Source organism: Colossoma macropomum, unplaced genomic scaffold (assembly GCF_904425465.1).
Source record: "Colossoma macropomum unplaced genomic scaffold, Colossoma_macropomum, whole genome shotgun sequence".
NCBI lineage: Eukaryota > Metazoa > Chordata > Actinopteri > Characiformes > Serrasalmidae > Colossoma > Colossoma macropomum.
Window position 1 is genome coordinate 7,519,096 of NW_023494803.1, and position 16,740 is coordinate 7,535,835.

The 16,740-nt window shown below is 39.7% G+C and overlaps 1 protein-coding gene across 1 annotated transcript; it reads right to left on the reverse strand.

The window, feature by feature from the left end:
• Window positions 1-3,868: 3,868 nt before the first annotated feature.
• gjb3 (gap junction protein beta 3) lies at window positions 3,869-11,073 on the reverse strand. The gene is made up of 3 exons (XM_036593395.1): window positions 10,893-11,073; window positions 10,693-10,807; window positions 3,869-5,986 (listed from the first exon to the last, which is right to left on the reverse strand). Exon 3 carries the CDS (start codon window positions 5,870-5,872, stop codon window positions 5,021-5,023), a length of 852 nt encoding a protein of 283 aa, XP_036449288.1. The 5' UTR covers window positions 5,873-5,986; window positions 10,693-10,807; window positions 10,893-11,073; the 3' UTR covers window positions 3,869-5,020.
• Window positions 11,074-16,740: the final 5,667 nt, after the last annotated feature.

A 16,740-nucleotide genomic window follows, 5' to 3' on the forward strand; every position in this document is an offset into this window, starting at 1 on the left:
TTCCTCTCAAGGTTTCTTCCTGTTTCTCTTAGGGAGTTTTTCCTTGCCACTGTCGCCTCTGGCGACGCTCATGGGGGCTTGGACCCGGATTTCTTTCTGTAATGCTGATTTCCTTGTAAAGCTGCTTTGTGACAACACCTGTTGTAAAATGCGCTATATAAATAAACTCTGCTTGCTCGCTCGCTTGCTGTAGCTCCAGTGAAAAACCGCTGCTGCATTCAACAAGAGCTTTGGAATTTTTGACCAGGAAAAAAAACAAAGAAAACGGCCCCTCAAGTGAGAATTTCTACTCAGAAAGTCAAGACGGCATTCTCAACTTTGAGTTTACCATACAATTTCATATTAATACTGTTTTGAGAAGGTAAACACACCATAAATGGTAGTCACATACTAAAGAACAAGCTAGTTGGCTAACTTGCTAGCCAGACAAAGCAATTTTTCACAAATTCCATGTGTTATGTTCAAAAGTTTGCATGGTTAACCAGTTCCCTGATAGCAAACATATATTGGTCCACTGGCTTGATAAGGTCGGTGACCTGTTGACTGTTTGCCACTGCTGGTCCAACTTTGGACCACCCAGATTAGTGTCCTGCATACAAGCTCTGACTAGTTTTAGTTTTTAATCTCCTCAAAAAGATTTTAAATGCACATAGTTTATTTCTTAAAGCAAAAAGCTCAGACAAATATTACCAACAACTGAGAGAAAAATAATTAATGATTAGCCTGATATAAAAAGATTTTATAGAAACTGTTGTTGCTGACACTGTGCGAGATTAAAATTATTTACCAAACTAATTTACAAAGTACAGGGCGATTCAAAAAGATTCATGCGATTTCAAAGCACCATATTTTTACAACCGTGAGGCGTCTAGGAACCAATCACATACCAATTGAAAGAGGGGGTCATAGAGTTTCTGTCTGTCAGTGGAAGATGGCTCCCTTCAGTTTCTGAGCAGGTGGCAATCCCTGAGCAGAAAGCGTTTTGCGTTCTCCACTTCAATAAGAGTGAATCAGTCATAACTGTGCAGTGTGATTTTCGTGGGCAGTGAAGCTCCAACAGCTCAGAGCATTCAGTGTTGGTTCCACAGCACTGGATGATCTCCGAAATTGCACTGAAAGAGCTGTGAGTACAGTGACACCCAACATGCTCAATCCAGTATGGGATGAATTTGACAGTGGCGTTGATGTTATCCGTACAGCTGGAGGAGGTTCATATTGAGCACTTGCAAAATTCTATAATTATCTTTATGCTCAGTTACACCATTTACAATTTACTGCATTGTTCTGTAATGATTTACAAGTGAAATAAGTCATTTTGAAACCGGATGAATCTTTTTGAATCACACTGTAGAACTAAAAAAAAGGAAGAAAGGAAAAATAAGTAAATTGGTCTGTCAGTGGAAAATGAGCGATGATAGGTGGAATTTTGTCTAATACTTTGCTTAACCATTGGTGGGCCACCCAGAAAACCTTGAGCAAAACGCCAGTGGACCGCCAGCTCTGCCATCAGTGGGCCAACAGTGGCCCACTGTCCTCTTGCAATCATGGTCAGCTCACTGAGGCTAACCTAACAGAGGACGAGTGCTTACCATTTGAATAATCCGCTCCTCACTGTCCCCCTCATTCCCTTCTGCCACACGTGGTCACTTTTGTAAAGCAGGTACAACGCACTTCTGAGTGGCAAGTTGAAGTGGACGAGGGCAAGTTAAAAGTATTGTAGCTTGACTTTTGTAGCTTATAGCTGAATGTAGCATAGAGAATCAAACTTCAGACAGGATAAGGGGCAAATTGTGTAAGTTTACACTGAACTATTGCTCTAACCAGTGGGTGGAAACAGTTTTTAGAAAAAGAATTAAAGCAAAGACACAGAGTCAATTTTTAAGACCAAACTTTATTTGTACAAAAATATAAATATATACACCAAAAAGGCCTTGATGTGGCCACAGTGTCTTGTTCTGTAATTAAACCTCTCAGGTCAGGCAGCTTTCTGTGTCTTTCCACTCATTTTCTTTCAAGCTCAGTTCAGTCCTCAACAAGCCTTCAGATAAACTCCTACATTCCATGTAGCTCATTTGAATCAACACTGCACTGACTCAGAGCGACTCGGTCGACCCTTTTCGCAAACCACAATGAAACGCAAACATTACCCTCCTCACATAAACCTAACACTGGAAAAAGACTATAAATCTGTTTGTTCTAGCTAGTGTGGTATAGAATGCATTTCACCATTTATGATGCATTGACTGAGTAATACCACTACAGTATCCCCAGGATGGTGCTGCGTACATGTTTCGAACTGCTTGAAAAGTTACTGGCTTTGTTCCACTGCAAGTCTGTACTGATGTGGAATTCAAAACCTTCAGGCAGTTTTCAGATAAGAGGCTGGTTTATGCCCTGCTTGTTCAACTCCCTTCTAAGAACGGAGGCACAGCGGCACCTTGAACTACCATGTTATTCTAAAATTATTGGCCTAAAGTGTTGTCAGTTCCTGAGGCTTCCTATTTTGTTGGGTTAATCTGACCATTATATGTAGAACCAGTCAAACTTTGAACAAACCTACACATAAAAGTGCTTTTCCTTTATTTTGTAATATAATTTGACCATTTCCCCCATTTCAGTTACCATTAAGACCCACTTTACCTCACAATGGCTGACTGGCTCCGACTCATTAACAGATATTTCACTAATGTTTAATAAAACTACAAGAAAATGTAAAGAGGACGATATAACAACTAAACTTTAGCATTTTGCAACCTTAAAGTTCACTGAAGTTGTAAATGAGAACCATCTATTAGGGAAGGCATTTCAAATTATGTTTTGGTTTTACATATCTTGTTAATGTATTAAAATAAATTGATACATAGAAATCAATTTTAGCATATCTATTTGTCTCAGAAACAAAGCTTTCAGACCAAACTGCCTTTAGGATTCTGAAAAACACGCATTCAATGAGGGGCGTCCAAACTTTGACTGGTACAGTACATATTAGCTGTACATATTAGCATGGATCTTCATGAAAGCTCATTAGACTAGTTTCCATGACTCAGCGCTCTCTCCCTCTTTCCGACTGTCTCTCCGTCAATCTGTCTCCATCTTCCTTTTATTCAGTCTCTCCTTCTCTCTCAGTGAACTGATTATGCAAGTTGTGAGGTGGGGCTCTCTGCTGACGTGGTTATTCTCAAGATTTTCTGCCGCTCCCAAACTAAGGAATGTTAGAGAGAGTGCTAAGCTAACATTCATGAGTTTTAACAGTTTGATCATGGTCAAACATGGAGGCAGGGCAGTGGTTGCTTTTGCGGGACAGTGAAGTATTTCCGTGGGAAAGGCTGTAAGAAAGTGGCCAACATGGTTGAATATTTTCCACAGACAGTTAAGGTGTCAGTGCTCTTGCGAACAATGTAAACGTTAAAGAAAGTTAGCACATAAAATCATGCTAACTGGCAGTGGTAACTTTCATTACTTGTTACAAATGGTAGCATTTAGCATATAGCAGTATTCCTTCACACGTCCTTCAAGGACTGTGTAGCTGTGTGTTATTCTGTAGTTGGTATCATGCTGTATGAGGAACTCTGGGTCTAAACTGTTTTTCTCGATGTTAAAAATAAACGGTGTTCTTCAAAAATTGCTGTGGTGAACAAAGATGTTCAAAGTTTGACATGTTTTATATTGTGTATAAAAATTTACCTCAGAATGTCACTGGATGCTACATCAAATGCTACTAGCAGGCTAACACTTCTGCTCACTGAAATGATGTCGCATGAAAGTAAGTCTACTATTACTATACACTATTATATACCAACATCAATTGCTTAAAGCAGCTTAACTACCACACCAGATAACTTTTTTTGTTTTTTATACCACTTTTTTATACTACTCGTTTTTATAAAGTTTTCTGATGAGGTTACCAGTCTTATGAAGTGACTTCAGAGCGCTGCAATGTTAGCTTGTACATAGCAATAGCCCTATTTTGACTCCTTAACCTCGTAATTCAGAGGATACTGTGACATTAGGGCAAATAATGTACATAGCAAAACATATCAGGTTTAGAATATCTTTGTTAACCACAGGTGACCAATGGTGACTTCTGAAAAACCCATTCATTTTTCACACAAAGAAAATCTACTTAGATGCAAACTTCCTAATATGGCTATTACACCAACTACAGAATGATGACCCAATTTCAGAGATCTATGTTGTCCTCAAAGGAAGTGCAAGGTATGCTGCTACATGCTAAACCGCTAATCACCACCCCAAAAAACAGCTGGCCTGGAACCAAAAACAGAGATGCAAGGGGATCATGCCATCACAAGGTAAACTTTATAGAAAGAACCACTATATTTCATGTTGTCTGGAAAAAATTAGTAAAAAAGGGTGAAAACGTGAATCATGAGTGGTCCATGGATGAAATCAACACTTTACAACATTAACATTACTAGATGTTACCAACGTTATAATGTAGCATGTAGAAACATCCAGTAATATTACCGTTCAGCTCTTAAGCCAGTGAAACCGTTCTTGAAAAAGTTCACTGGTTCCTGGAAACCAGGACCAACTCTGGCAACAGCATCTCCACCTTTTTGTTGAAAAAAGGTACGTGTTTACGTGTACGTGGTACAGTCTTGGTGAAGATGCTGAGCAGCTATGACCACCAGAGGCAGCCTTGCTTCTTGCCACAGACTATTCAACCCAAGACAAACATTCAGATCTCCTTATTACTTTAATAGTTTGATGTAACAGTAGTTGATGGAAACCCATTGTCTTTTGGCAGCTTTTTGGAAATACCTTTGGTTTATCCGTGTGCTTACAAGATATCCCGCCCTGGCGCTGGATCAGGTGTAATAGAGCACAGACAACAGTAAACCATGTTTCGCCCTGGCTCTCTGGTATAAGAGTATGAGTTCTTAAGATCAAGCTAAACGTACGTAGTTCTGTCCGGCTAAATATTTAGCTTGTTTTAAATGCTCAGCTTGGAGCCCTCCATCTTAGTTCATCTCAGTCTAAAGCTGAGTTTATACCACACCTAAGCCAAGGAAAGATTGGGAGCAGAAGCCCTCATGCAAACGTTTGGCTTGTAGGCCACAGGCTGCAGCTCAGCCTTCGGTTTGACCTTGTACTCCGGCTTGTGGTCCAGTTCGTGCATGGGCAGGGTGCAGTTGCTGTCCTGGTCCCGATACTGAGGGTGGTAAAGAGCCATGCTGTGCCCACGGTGGCTCTTCATCTTTTTGGCACATCTGGAGATCCGTTTAGAGATGAGATAGATGATCTCGCAGATGCTGAGCACGATGCAGATGGCCGAGGCGCCAACCATGAAGTAGGTGAAGACCTTCTTCTCCATGGGCCTGCCGATGTAGCAGTCCACCACATTGGGACAGGGCCTGACCTCACACTTGACCAGCCGGGGCAGGTCGAAGCTGTTGTAGATGTGGTGGAGGATGTAGAGGAAGGCCACCTCAATGCCCGTCTTGGCAAAGAGGCTGAGCAGGTAGGTCCACCACAGGCCACCGTGCTTCTTGCCCGTGTTGTCGTAGAGTTTGGCGTCCGCGCCGTGTTTTTCACGGTACTTCCGCTCACGGTCTTCCCTGTACTTGACGTGCATGACCACCAGCAGTGAGGGGCATGTGACGAAGATGAGCTGCAGCGCCCACAGGCGGATGTGCGAGATGGGAAAGTAGTGGTCGTAGCAGACGTTGGCACAGCCTGGCTGCTTCGTGTTGCAGTCAAAGTCCTTCTGATCGTCACCCCACACGCGTTCCGCTGCCACCACGTACACCATCACCCGGAACACGAAGACCACAGAGAGCCAGATTCGCCCAAATGCCGTGGAGTATTTGTTCACCCCGCTCAGCAGGGCCTGGAACGTCTTCCAGTCCATCTCTCACTTTCTCAACTTCTGTTACTCTCCTAAACTCTTGTCTTTTTTCTTGATTCTTGTTTCTTTTCCCCACCCACACGCTTTTTTTCTGATGGTGGGTGTCACTACAGCAACCTGGAAAAAAAACAAACAACTGTATGTCATCTTTATCCGAGATAAAACTGTACAACATGCCAACAAACACCAAAAATGATTCGCACTACAAAATAGTCATATGCAAAAGTTTGGCTGCCCCTGGTCAAATTACGTTTAGTCACTTAAGTACACTTCGTCTACAGAGATCACATTTCTGCACATTTTGTCGCATGGATTGAACTGAATTGAACATATTGGGTGTACAAAAATTATTTTATGGGATTTTTTTCTAATCCATTAAACTCAAACACACACAAATTGTCCCTGTAGAGCAGGGGTGTCAAACTGAACCACTAAAAGGGCCATATTAAATATATAAATACACAGGCCAGCTGTGTTTTTATTTCATTTTTACTTAACATTTTGCCACAACCCCAAATTGATTATATTCAAAATATGCCAAAACTGCAACAGCAAAATAGACACTGAATATCTGAACGATTCAAAAATAATTTTAAATTAAAATCATTGTTTTATATAAAACAATAGGCCACATTAGCGACAGATAACTGTTAAACCCTTTAAATGTCCCCAGGAGGTATGTTTTAAAAACCTGCTTATTTGCTTGAACCAGACACCAGGCATCTTTTCTTTTTGTGTAACCACTGGCCCAATGATTGTTACTAGAGGAAGGGACTTAGAGCGCACATTATGTTGCAGTGCATGCTGGGGATTGTAGTGCAGCTCAGGGTAAAATGTGGTAATAAAAATAGAGAATTAAAATAATTTTGCGGGCTGAATAGGGATGTGCCAAGGGCCTGTTTTGTGTTTGACACATGGGCTGTAGAGAATGTGTTAGCTTATTTTCACTCTCTTAAACTGAAATTCCACTGCAGTTGTTTTTTAAACTAACAACATTGTGTAATAATGCTGTAATTTATGACAGATAGAGCTTAAATACTTAAATGGATATTGTAACTGTATGTTTTGTATACAGATATTTACTGAAAACGAGGATGAATTACACAAAAAGACAACTCTTCCCAAACTTGTTAATGATTTTTCATTCCTGAGGTTAATAAGACTCTTTTTGAGTTGAATTTGACTCTTGTCTGTTGATGTAAACTTCAGAAAAGAATGTTAATTGTGTTTGATCACACACAGCAGTGTGCAGAAGGGATTCATAACGCTGGAAAACAGTGTCGGTGGCTGCATTTGCGTATGGGTTCTTCCTTGTCTCAGTAAGGAAGAGCTCGTATGCAAGAAGCTTTCATATTAAGGGCCAAAGAGACGTGAGATCAATTAATCAGATACAAAATATCAGGAAATTGTACTTGATTTGCAGCACATTCTCTAGAACAACAATACTGGTCACGACAGCGAGGGGCGACATCACTAATTTTACTTTCGATCCGATACCAAGTGATACCAACAGCAATACCAACACTGATGCTTTTAAAAGTCTTCTTGCACACACAAAAAGAGGAATTCTTTATGATTTTAGTGGTGTAAACCAGTAACGGCGTGAGTATCTGCATTAGTATTAAGCAACTGCCACATAAACAGACTTTTGCATTAGTATTAAGCAACTGCCACATAAACAGACTGTTGTTCAAAGGTTCTTTAGGAAGGAAAATGGTTGTATATAGAACCAGGAACACTCAAAGAACCCTTTGCATAATTCAAGGATTCTTTGCATCAAGAAATGGTTCTTCAGATTGATAGAGAATGTGCTATAGATGGTATACAACCTTTTTGAAAAGGGTTCTATATAGAACCCAAAGGGTTCCTTTATTGTTACAAGCTTGACACCGTACGAATAGAAGAACTCTTTTGGGTGCTATATAGAACCCTTTTCAAAAAGGTTGTATACCATCTATAGCACATTCTCTATCAATCTGAAGAACCATTTCCTGATGCAAAGAACCATTTCACCATGCAAAGGGTACTTTGAGTGTTCCTGGTTCTATATAGTACCTATATAGTAACTATATAGTACTATTTAGTAACAAACCATTTTCTTTACTAAAGAACCCTTGAAAAACCATCTTTTTTAAGAGTGTTTATTTGCTTCATTCTTTCTTTCACCACCAAAAAGACTTTTTATGATCAGCTGAATAAAAAGATGGATATTCCGTTTACTGTTTAAAGAAAGCAGTATTAATACCTTCACGTGAAGACTAAGGGTTGCATAGACTAGTACACTAGTTGACTTGTTGAATGCTGCTTTAAACTTGAAGTCGACTAGCCGCTGATCTCATGATTACGACATTAACAACATGGACGCCTCGGTGAAGACAACAGGTGAGGAGCGTTGCAATCTCTGGTTCCCTGAAGGCGATGCAATGCGATCCAGAGCTTGTTGGCCATGTCACGCTCTACTGACCTGTGGAGTTTGGCTTCGTTATGGATTTTAAAAGTCAAAATTTTTAAAGTCACTTGCTGCAAAGCATTCCCTTCTCCTGTGGTCTTATTCATGACATCATCAGCGATTAGTCGGCGTCGACTCGTCGACTTTCAACACATAACTGTCGACTTTAAAATATCTGAAGTTGAGCATCCCCTACTGAAGACCGACATCAGGATCAGGAATATCGATATTTCAGTATCAATCCGCCCAAACCTAGAGATCAGCACACATCCCGCTTGTAGTATTTACTGGACTGAGAGAAAGGCCTGTTTATATGGGGGTCTTTTTCTTGTTGAAATATAGCTAATGGAAATGATCTAGCAGTAGAAGTGGGCAATATGACAAAATGTATCATTATGGTCATTAATTACATCATATTTGGTTGATACTTGAAGAACAATTGCATGATTTATTACAAAGAGAACATAATTAGTATTTTTTTCAATAAAAAATAAAAGATTAGTGCAGTTATAAATTTAAAAGGTCTGCCCTCATAATTTTGGTAGTCATATTTAAAGTTGGTTGCTTTTGTCTGTACCAACCTCGGAAGAACTAAATATCCTCTTGAAATATCGTTATGTTATATATTGCCATGTCGCCCATCCCTTTCTTTTCTTGTTCCAGTATATATCAAAGCCTTAAAGGGGAATTTCTGAGGACGCCTGATGTCCGAGACATTGTTCTACGATAGTTTTGATAGCTCTGAAATTTATTCATGGTGGAGGGGTACATGCAGAGCGTTGTGAGGCAAAATAGTCCTGAAAAAAAACGTATTTTTCTAGATTTACCACTACTTTACCAACATCAACATCACATATAAAAACTCATGTAGGTTCTCTGGTAGTTTTGGGTGGTAAATAAAATGGCTATATTTGTGTTGTAGACATTGTGACGCCTGGTTCCCATCACCACCACTGTAAAGAAATCCGAGTCTGTAAGGAGGAGCGCACAACTCCAGTCCTGGAGGGCCGGTGCTCAGCACAATTTGGTGAATTAACTGCTCTACAGTGAACCATTACACATCAAACCACTCTGTCTTGACGAGTGACTCTGAGACCATCTCAACCACTGAATTATGCAGAAATTTATAAAAATGGATGGAATTCCCTTTTAAACTGGGCCTTCGCTAACCAGCTTACAATGAGCAGAATTTGAACCCACAACTGAAATGATCATTTAAGCCATACAGTAAGCTAATTATAATTATATAATTATATTAATTGTACTGTATTTGGTTATTCACTCCACTGTCAGCAAACTGTTTGTTATGTTGCACATACACAATTATAATAACCACATGGTGGAGTTCAGTTTGCCTTTGTAGGTTTGCACTGTGGCCTGTAGATTAATATATACTATTGTTGCCAGACCAGTTTAACACGACTCTCACCTCTTTTTTTACACTTGAAAATCACTGAGGTACATCTTCACATGCCTTGATAACAATCTCCTCAGATTTAGGGGCCTAAAACTATGAGTATGCTCTATTTCTATTCTAAATGCAACCACAAATGATGACTTTAAGATGTTTAAGACTAGTAGATACAGTGCCTGAATGGCTGAAAGGAGAACTCCACCAATTTTTCAAAAATTCTATATCTAATCTGATGTTTGAGATGTAAAAAAGTTATTTAGCACACCAAGAAGAAGAGAAACCAAGTCAGAGCTGTTCACAGTGGCAGTGATAGGAACCAGGCATCCAAATAGTTTAATGCCTCTGAAAGCTCCCTAACAGGAAGTAATTACATAAAATGTTTAGATATATGCCGCCTGATGTATGAGACATTGTTTTATGATAGTTTTGTGAAAGGGTTTGGGCTTAAAATGTATTTGAATCCCTTTATTGTATTCTATTCATGGCGGAGGGGTACATGCAGGACATAGCAAAGCAAAAGAAAACATTTTTTTCAGATTTATAACTATTTTACCATCAACAGTATTACAAATTCAGAAGACACATGTAGGTTGATGGGTTTGGGTAGTAAATAAAATGCCTATATTCGTGTTGTGACCCCTGGTTCCTATCACCACCACTGTAAAGATATCAGAGTCTGTAAGTTTCTCTATAATGAACCATTTCACACCAAACCACTCTGAAACCAGTGAATTATGCTGAACTTCTGAAAAATGGTGGAGTTCCCCTTTAAGTAAAAAGCAAAAGCACTGTCTGGCTAATCAAACGCACATCCTAAGCTTCGTATTCTAGTTCCTGACGATTAAAACGTTCTAATTAATACAAATGGGGTTATAAAATTGGACTATTTTCCTGCCTTTCACCTTTTTCTATCATATCTCTGAAACACATCTGAACCACAGACTGGCTGATCTTACTTACTTAATTCCAGCACATTTCGCTTCAGCTGACAGGAACTCCGCTCCTCCAGCGAGGTTTTGCAGCCTTATAAATCCAACTCGGTGAAGTAAAAGTCGTAGAAAGATCGATGAGACTCCTGTGAGAGTTAAACAAAGAAAACAGGCTCAGCGTGTCTGAGGGTGGAGTTGTAAAAAAAATCAAGCAGAAACGCTCAAACTTACTCTGCGCTCTGGAATCACTCTGAGGCGCTGACCTGCCTGCCTGAACAGGCGCTTACAAATCTCCTCCTCCAGGGGTCGGACCGAAAAACACGGAGCACAGACAGGAGCTCAGCTTCACAGCCGCTCAGTTTCACAGGCAGGTGAGAGCGAAAAAATCCGGAAAAAACACGAATGTTGAAGGTAACTTTAAGTCACGGAATAGTTCTGTGAGCAGGCTGATGGTTACACAGCTCCGCCCCCAGTGAGAAAAACAGCTAAAGCTGCCTTTTAGCCATGAAGCCTTATTTCACTGACAAAAGTTAATTTAAAGGGGAATTCCACCGAATTTACAAAATATGACTGCCTAATTCAGTATCTGAGATGTAAACGAAGTCATTTGGTGCGGTTTACTGTGAGATGGTTTATTGTAAATAAATGTATCGACTCATATTTCCTTAGAATAGTGGTGATCGGAACCAGATGTCTACAGCACAAACATAGTAATTTTGGTTACTAATACAAATGACTACTAGTGAATCTGTATGTGAGGCTTGTGATGCTGATAAGGATTAATATATATATATATATATATATACATAGATAGATAGATAGATAGATATACACACAACATTATGACCACCTCTTTGTTTCTACGCTCATTTTCCAATTCATCAGCTCCACTTACTATATAGGATATAGGTGCAGTTCTACAGTCTGTAGATTCTGAGTCGTCATTACAGACTGTAGTCCATCTGTTTCTCTGCATACTTTGTTAGCCCCCTTTTACCCTGTTCTTTAGTGGTCAGGACCCCCATGGACCCTCACAGAGCATTTACTATTTGGGTGGTGGATCATTCTCAGCACTGCAGTAACACTGATGTGGTGGTGGTGTGTTAGTGTGTGTTGCGCTGGTCTGAGTGGATCAGACACAGCAGTGCTGCTGGAGTTTTTAAACACCTCAGTGTCACTGCTGGACTGAGAATAGTCCACCAACCAAAAATATCCAGCCAACAGCGTCCTGTGGGCAGCGTCCTGTGACCACTGATGAAGGAGTAGAGGATGACCAACACAAACTGTGCAGCAGCAGATGAGCTATCATCTCTGACTTTACATCTACAAGGTGGACTGACAAGGTAGGAGTGTCTAATAGAGTGGACAGTGAGTGGACACAGTGTTTAAAGGCTCCAGCAGCACTGCTGTGTCTGATCCACTCAGACCAGCACAACACACACTAACACGCCACCACCACGTCAGTGTTACTGCAGTGCTGAGAATGATCCACCACCCAAATAGTACCTGCTCTGTGATGGTCCATGGGGGTCCTGACCACTGAAGAACAGGGTAAAAGGGGGCTAACAAAGTATGCAGAGAAACAGATGGACTACAATCTGTAATGACGACTCAGAATCTCATAATAATGACTTACTACCTGAAGTAATTACTTTCTTGAAATTGACTGGCTCATTATTTGAATCTCATTGAAAGTCATTGTTTTGAGACACTAAGTCTATATTTCAAGAAAAATGTGTTTTAGTGACCTCCTTTAGATTGACATTTACTCCTATAGAACTTGTTTTAGCTCTACAAAAGTCTGCTCAACACTGTAATTAGTACCTGTGTGATACTAAACATAAGTGACTTGATTGAATTAACCAATTTAACCAGGTTTAGGTTTAGTGTTTTTAACCACAGAGCTAAAAACTAGCAATAAACTCAACTGCGCTGGCAGATCATGACTGTGTTATTCACATGACTGTGAATTTTGACATAGTATCTCACAATAATGACTTAATTTATCTACTACTAAGTATAAATATGATACTATGAGATACTATGTATCTACTACGTATCTCATATTAATTACTTATTGTGCTGAAATACTTTCTTGAAATTTAATAACTTGAAAGACATTATTTTGAGATATTAAGACTATATTCCACGAAAATTAGTCATTATTTCAAGATATGAAGTTAATGTTTTGAGAAAATAATCAGCACTTTATTAACATGTGAAAATGTTTATGGACACGTCTTTAGAATTGTTTAGTTTTTAAGTATATAGTTAGAATTACAGCCTTGTTACTCTGTCATGTAATATAGTCCTGCACTAACAAAACACTTTTGAGCACATCAGTTTTTGACAGCTGTGTTTTTTTAGTATCTGTCTTTAATTGGACCCAAATGTAGGCTTCTGAATCTGCAGCTGTGTCGTAGACTGTTTTTCCAATTCAAAGCAGTTTTTCATTAAACTCCTACTGAGCAGCCTGACATGAAATGAGCCTGAAAATATATACAGGGTGATGCAAAAAGATTCATGCAATTTCAAAGCACCATATTTTTACAACTGTGAGGCGTCTAGGAACCAATCACATGCCAATTGAAAGAGAGGGTCATAGAGTTTCGGACTGTCACCGGAAGATGGCTCCCTTCAGTCTGAGAGGAGATGGAGACCCCTGGGCAGAAAACGTTTTGCGTTCTCCACTTCAATAAGAGTGAATCCATCATAACTGTGCAGTGTGATTTTTGTCGGCAGTGAACCTCCAACAGCTCAGAGCGTTCAGTGTTGCACTGGATGATCTCCGAAATTGCACTGAAAGAGCTGTGAGTACAGTGACACCAGACATGCTCAATCCAGTATGGGATGAATTTGACTGTGGCATTGATGTTGTCCATACAGCTGGAGGTGGTTCATATCGAGCACTTGCAAAATTACATGATAAACTTTATGTTCAGTTACACCATTTACAATTTACTGCATTGTTCTGTACTGATTTACAAGTGAAGTAAATCATTTTGAAATCAGATTACTCTTTATATATAATCACCCTCCTAATTATTGAATTCAGGCGTTTCAGCCGCACCCATTGCTAACAGGTGTTAAGTGCATAAAATAAGCACATAGCCATGCAATCTCCAAACACTGGCAGTAGAGTGGGTCATACTGAAGAGCTTAGTAACTTTAAACATGGCACTGTCATAGGATGCCACCTCTGCCACATGTCAGCAATTCCTGGCCTGCTAGATCTGCCCCAGTCAACAGTAAGTGCTGTTATTGTGAAATGGAAGCATCTAGAAGCAAAAGCAGCGGGACCACTCAGTGTTGAAGTGCATCACATGTAAAAATCAACTAAACATAAATACAGTAAGTGTTACAATCATTCCTTATTTTCAAAACAGTAGTTCAAGAAGAACAAAGTTTGGTTCCATATTTCTTCTGGATGCATGGATTTATTCACCAGCACACGTGATTTAACAGTATTGATTAGGCAAACCAGGTATTGGATGATATCTACAATTAATACTGGGATGCTATAAGGACAGATTTGGAAATGATATTGACATTAATATACATATAAAATTGCTGCTGGGACAAAACCTTTTTGACAGAATTTGAACTCCAGCTGTGTTAAATTCGTTCATCATTTCAAGATGAATTGATCAACAAAAATATTTGGAAAAACTTAATAGATTTTACTGTACAAAAATATGCACGTATGTCCATACTCCGACTTGGAAGTTAACAAAATACTGTTTCCAACATCTGCTCGTAAGAGGCGCCTGCACAGTTTAGAAAAACCTCAGCATGGTAAGAGTTTCCATGAGTGTGACCTAAAGCGTCCTGTTTGGAATATTCTGCCAAGCAAGCTGTGGTGAGCAGTGCTTCACTCGGGACGGTTACATTCAACCCTGTTCAGACTTGCCCCAGACTTGTGTCACGCAAGGGAGGGCCCACGCCTTTTCGCTAAAGGAAGGCCTTTGAAATTTTGCCAACTCACTGATTTTAAAAGGATTTTGTTGCTTGGAAACCTGTGCTTATGTGGTGGCTTGTAAAGGTGGGGCAAGGGGTCTCACTAGGTCTGACAATTGTTGGCACAAAAAAAAAAAGGGGTTTGTTTTTCAGCATTTCTTGTGAATGGGAGATCAAGTTTCCTCAGTTCCTCTACAATGAGAGTGTATTATAAACTGTGTATAACAGCCCCAGCGACATGTGTTTATTCTTGCATTGAGCTGGAATCACTTTAAAAGTTACTACATAGTCACCACTAGTTTTCATCTATAACAGTCGTAAATGGTGTCTCCATTGATTTAGAGTGAAATCACTGGTGTTTAATGAACTCCCTTAGATTTACATTTACTCCGATAGAGCTCGTATTAGCTTTACAAAAGCCAGTTCAGCATTGCGATCAGTAACTTTGTGATTTTAGCATGTGAGCTCATGCATGCCATGTAGGATAGGCCTTTATTTAGCCCACAGAAGCTAATGCTTGAGATCTTTCATCTTTCATCATAGCCAGACAGCTAGTAGATGTTTTGGCTTCAAAAAGGATCCTCCAAGCTAAAGACGATGGTGAGATATGGTCAAGGAAATGCAGCAAATTGAGCCAATTATGCTACAGGAAGAGAGGACTGAGAGAAAGTTATGCAGCTGGACTGGCCAGCAATGTGTAGTTCAACAACACCACTATGACTGTGATGCATTTTTCATTTTATCTGCATTTTGCAGTCCTGCTTGCAGTGCGTTTATGTCATTTTTGAAGAAAAGTGCACATTTTAAATGCATTTTGCTGTACAGCAGCCGGCTGCAAGTATTTCCACTCACGCTAAACACTCCACTCCCTTCCTGAGGGGACGTTAGAAATCTCCATGAAAACACACACATAATCATCACTGGCGGGCCGGATGACTCACCACTAAAGCCCGCTGCATGGTACAAAGCCACATGTGAAGGGAAGACCTCAAATTAGTCATTCCCAGTAATTCAGCTGATGAAAACTCCTGGATGAATGGGAAAATGACCTCTCAGTTCTCCTTAGCGTAATCAGTCAGGCAAAACATGTTTGTTATCACAAGTCTTTTGCACTGGAGCTACAAGAAAAGGTTAATCTATCTTACGAATAATGGAAGCTTATACTTCCCCAGTTAGTGTGGTGCAACTGCCTGACTAAATCATCATACTTCCTTCAGGTTGGTAAATCTACTCAAACAGACTTGCTTATGTGGTTTCTGACACTGTACCTTTATAAAAACATGGACAAAATTACACCGCATTGCTAAAAACTGTAGCAGCAATCATAAGCTACCATTACTTGTTACTTACATTAGCCTTGCAGCTCCACTGCAAAACTAAAGAAGCAAACGTGTCTTGCCTGACCAGCTACACTGTCTCATTCAACGTTTCTTCTGAAATCCAGGGTATTTAAATGAGAAGTCCATCCATTTCTGAGTAATGAAATAGCTAAGATGTAAACAAAGTCATTCGGAGTGGTGTGATGTGAAATGCTCTATTCTAGAGAAACTCTAGAGAAACTCTCTAAAAGTTATCTCACAGGAAGCTATTGCATGAAAAGTTTATGAACACAGTGCCGGATGCCTGAGACATTATTCTGTGACAGTTTTGAGATAAGAGTTTGTCCTAGAACAATGTTTTTTGGCAGAGCGGTACTTGTAGGCTGTTATAAAAAAAGAAAATGCATTATTTTTTTATTCATGTATGTATTTATTGGTTATTGACATTGCTTAAAAATTCAAAAGGCACTGGTTTGCTGCTTGTTTTGCATAGCAAATAAAATGGCTACAGTTATGTTGTAGATATCACAATCTGTGGTTCCTATGGCCACCACCTCTAAAATGAAACACTTCACATCAAACCACTTTGAATGACTTTGTTTACATCTCAATGACAGAATTAAGCAGAAATTTTGAAAAATGGTGGAATTCCCCTTTCAAGGAGAGTTTGTCCCCCTTTGCTGCAGTAACAGGCTCTACTCTTCTGAGAAGGCTTTGCACTAGATGTTGGAAAATTGCTGTGAAGATGTGATTGCATTCAGCCACAAGAGCATTAGTAAGGTCAGGTACTGATGTTGGATGAT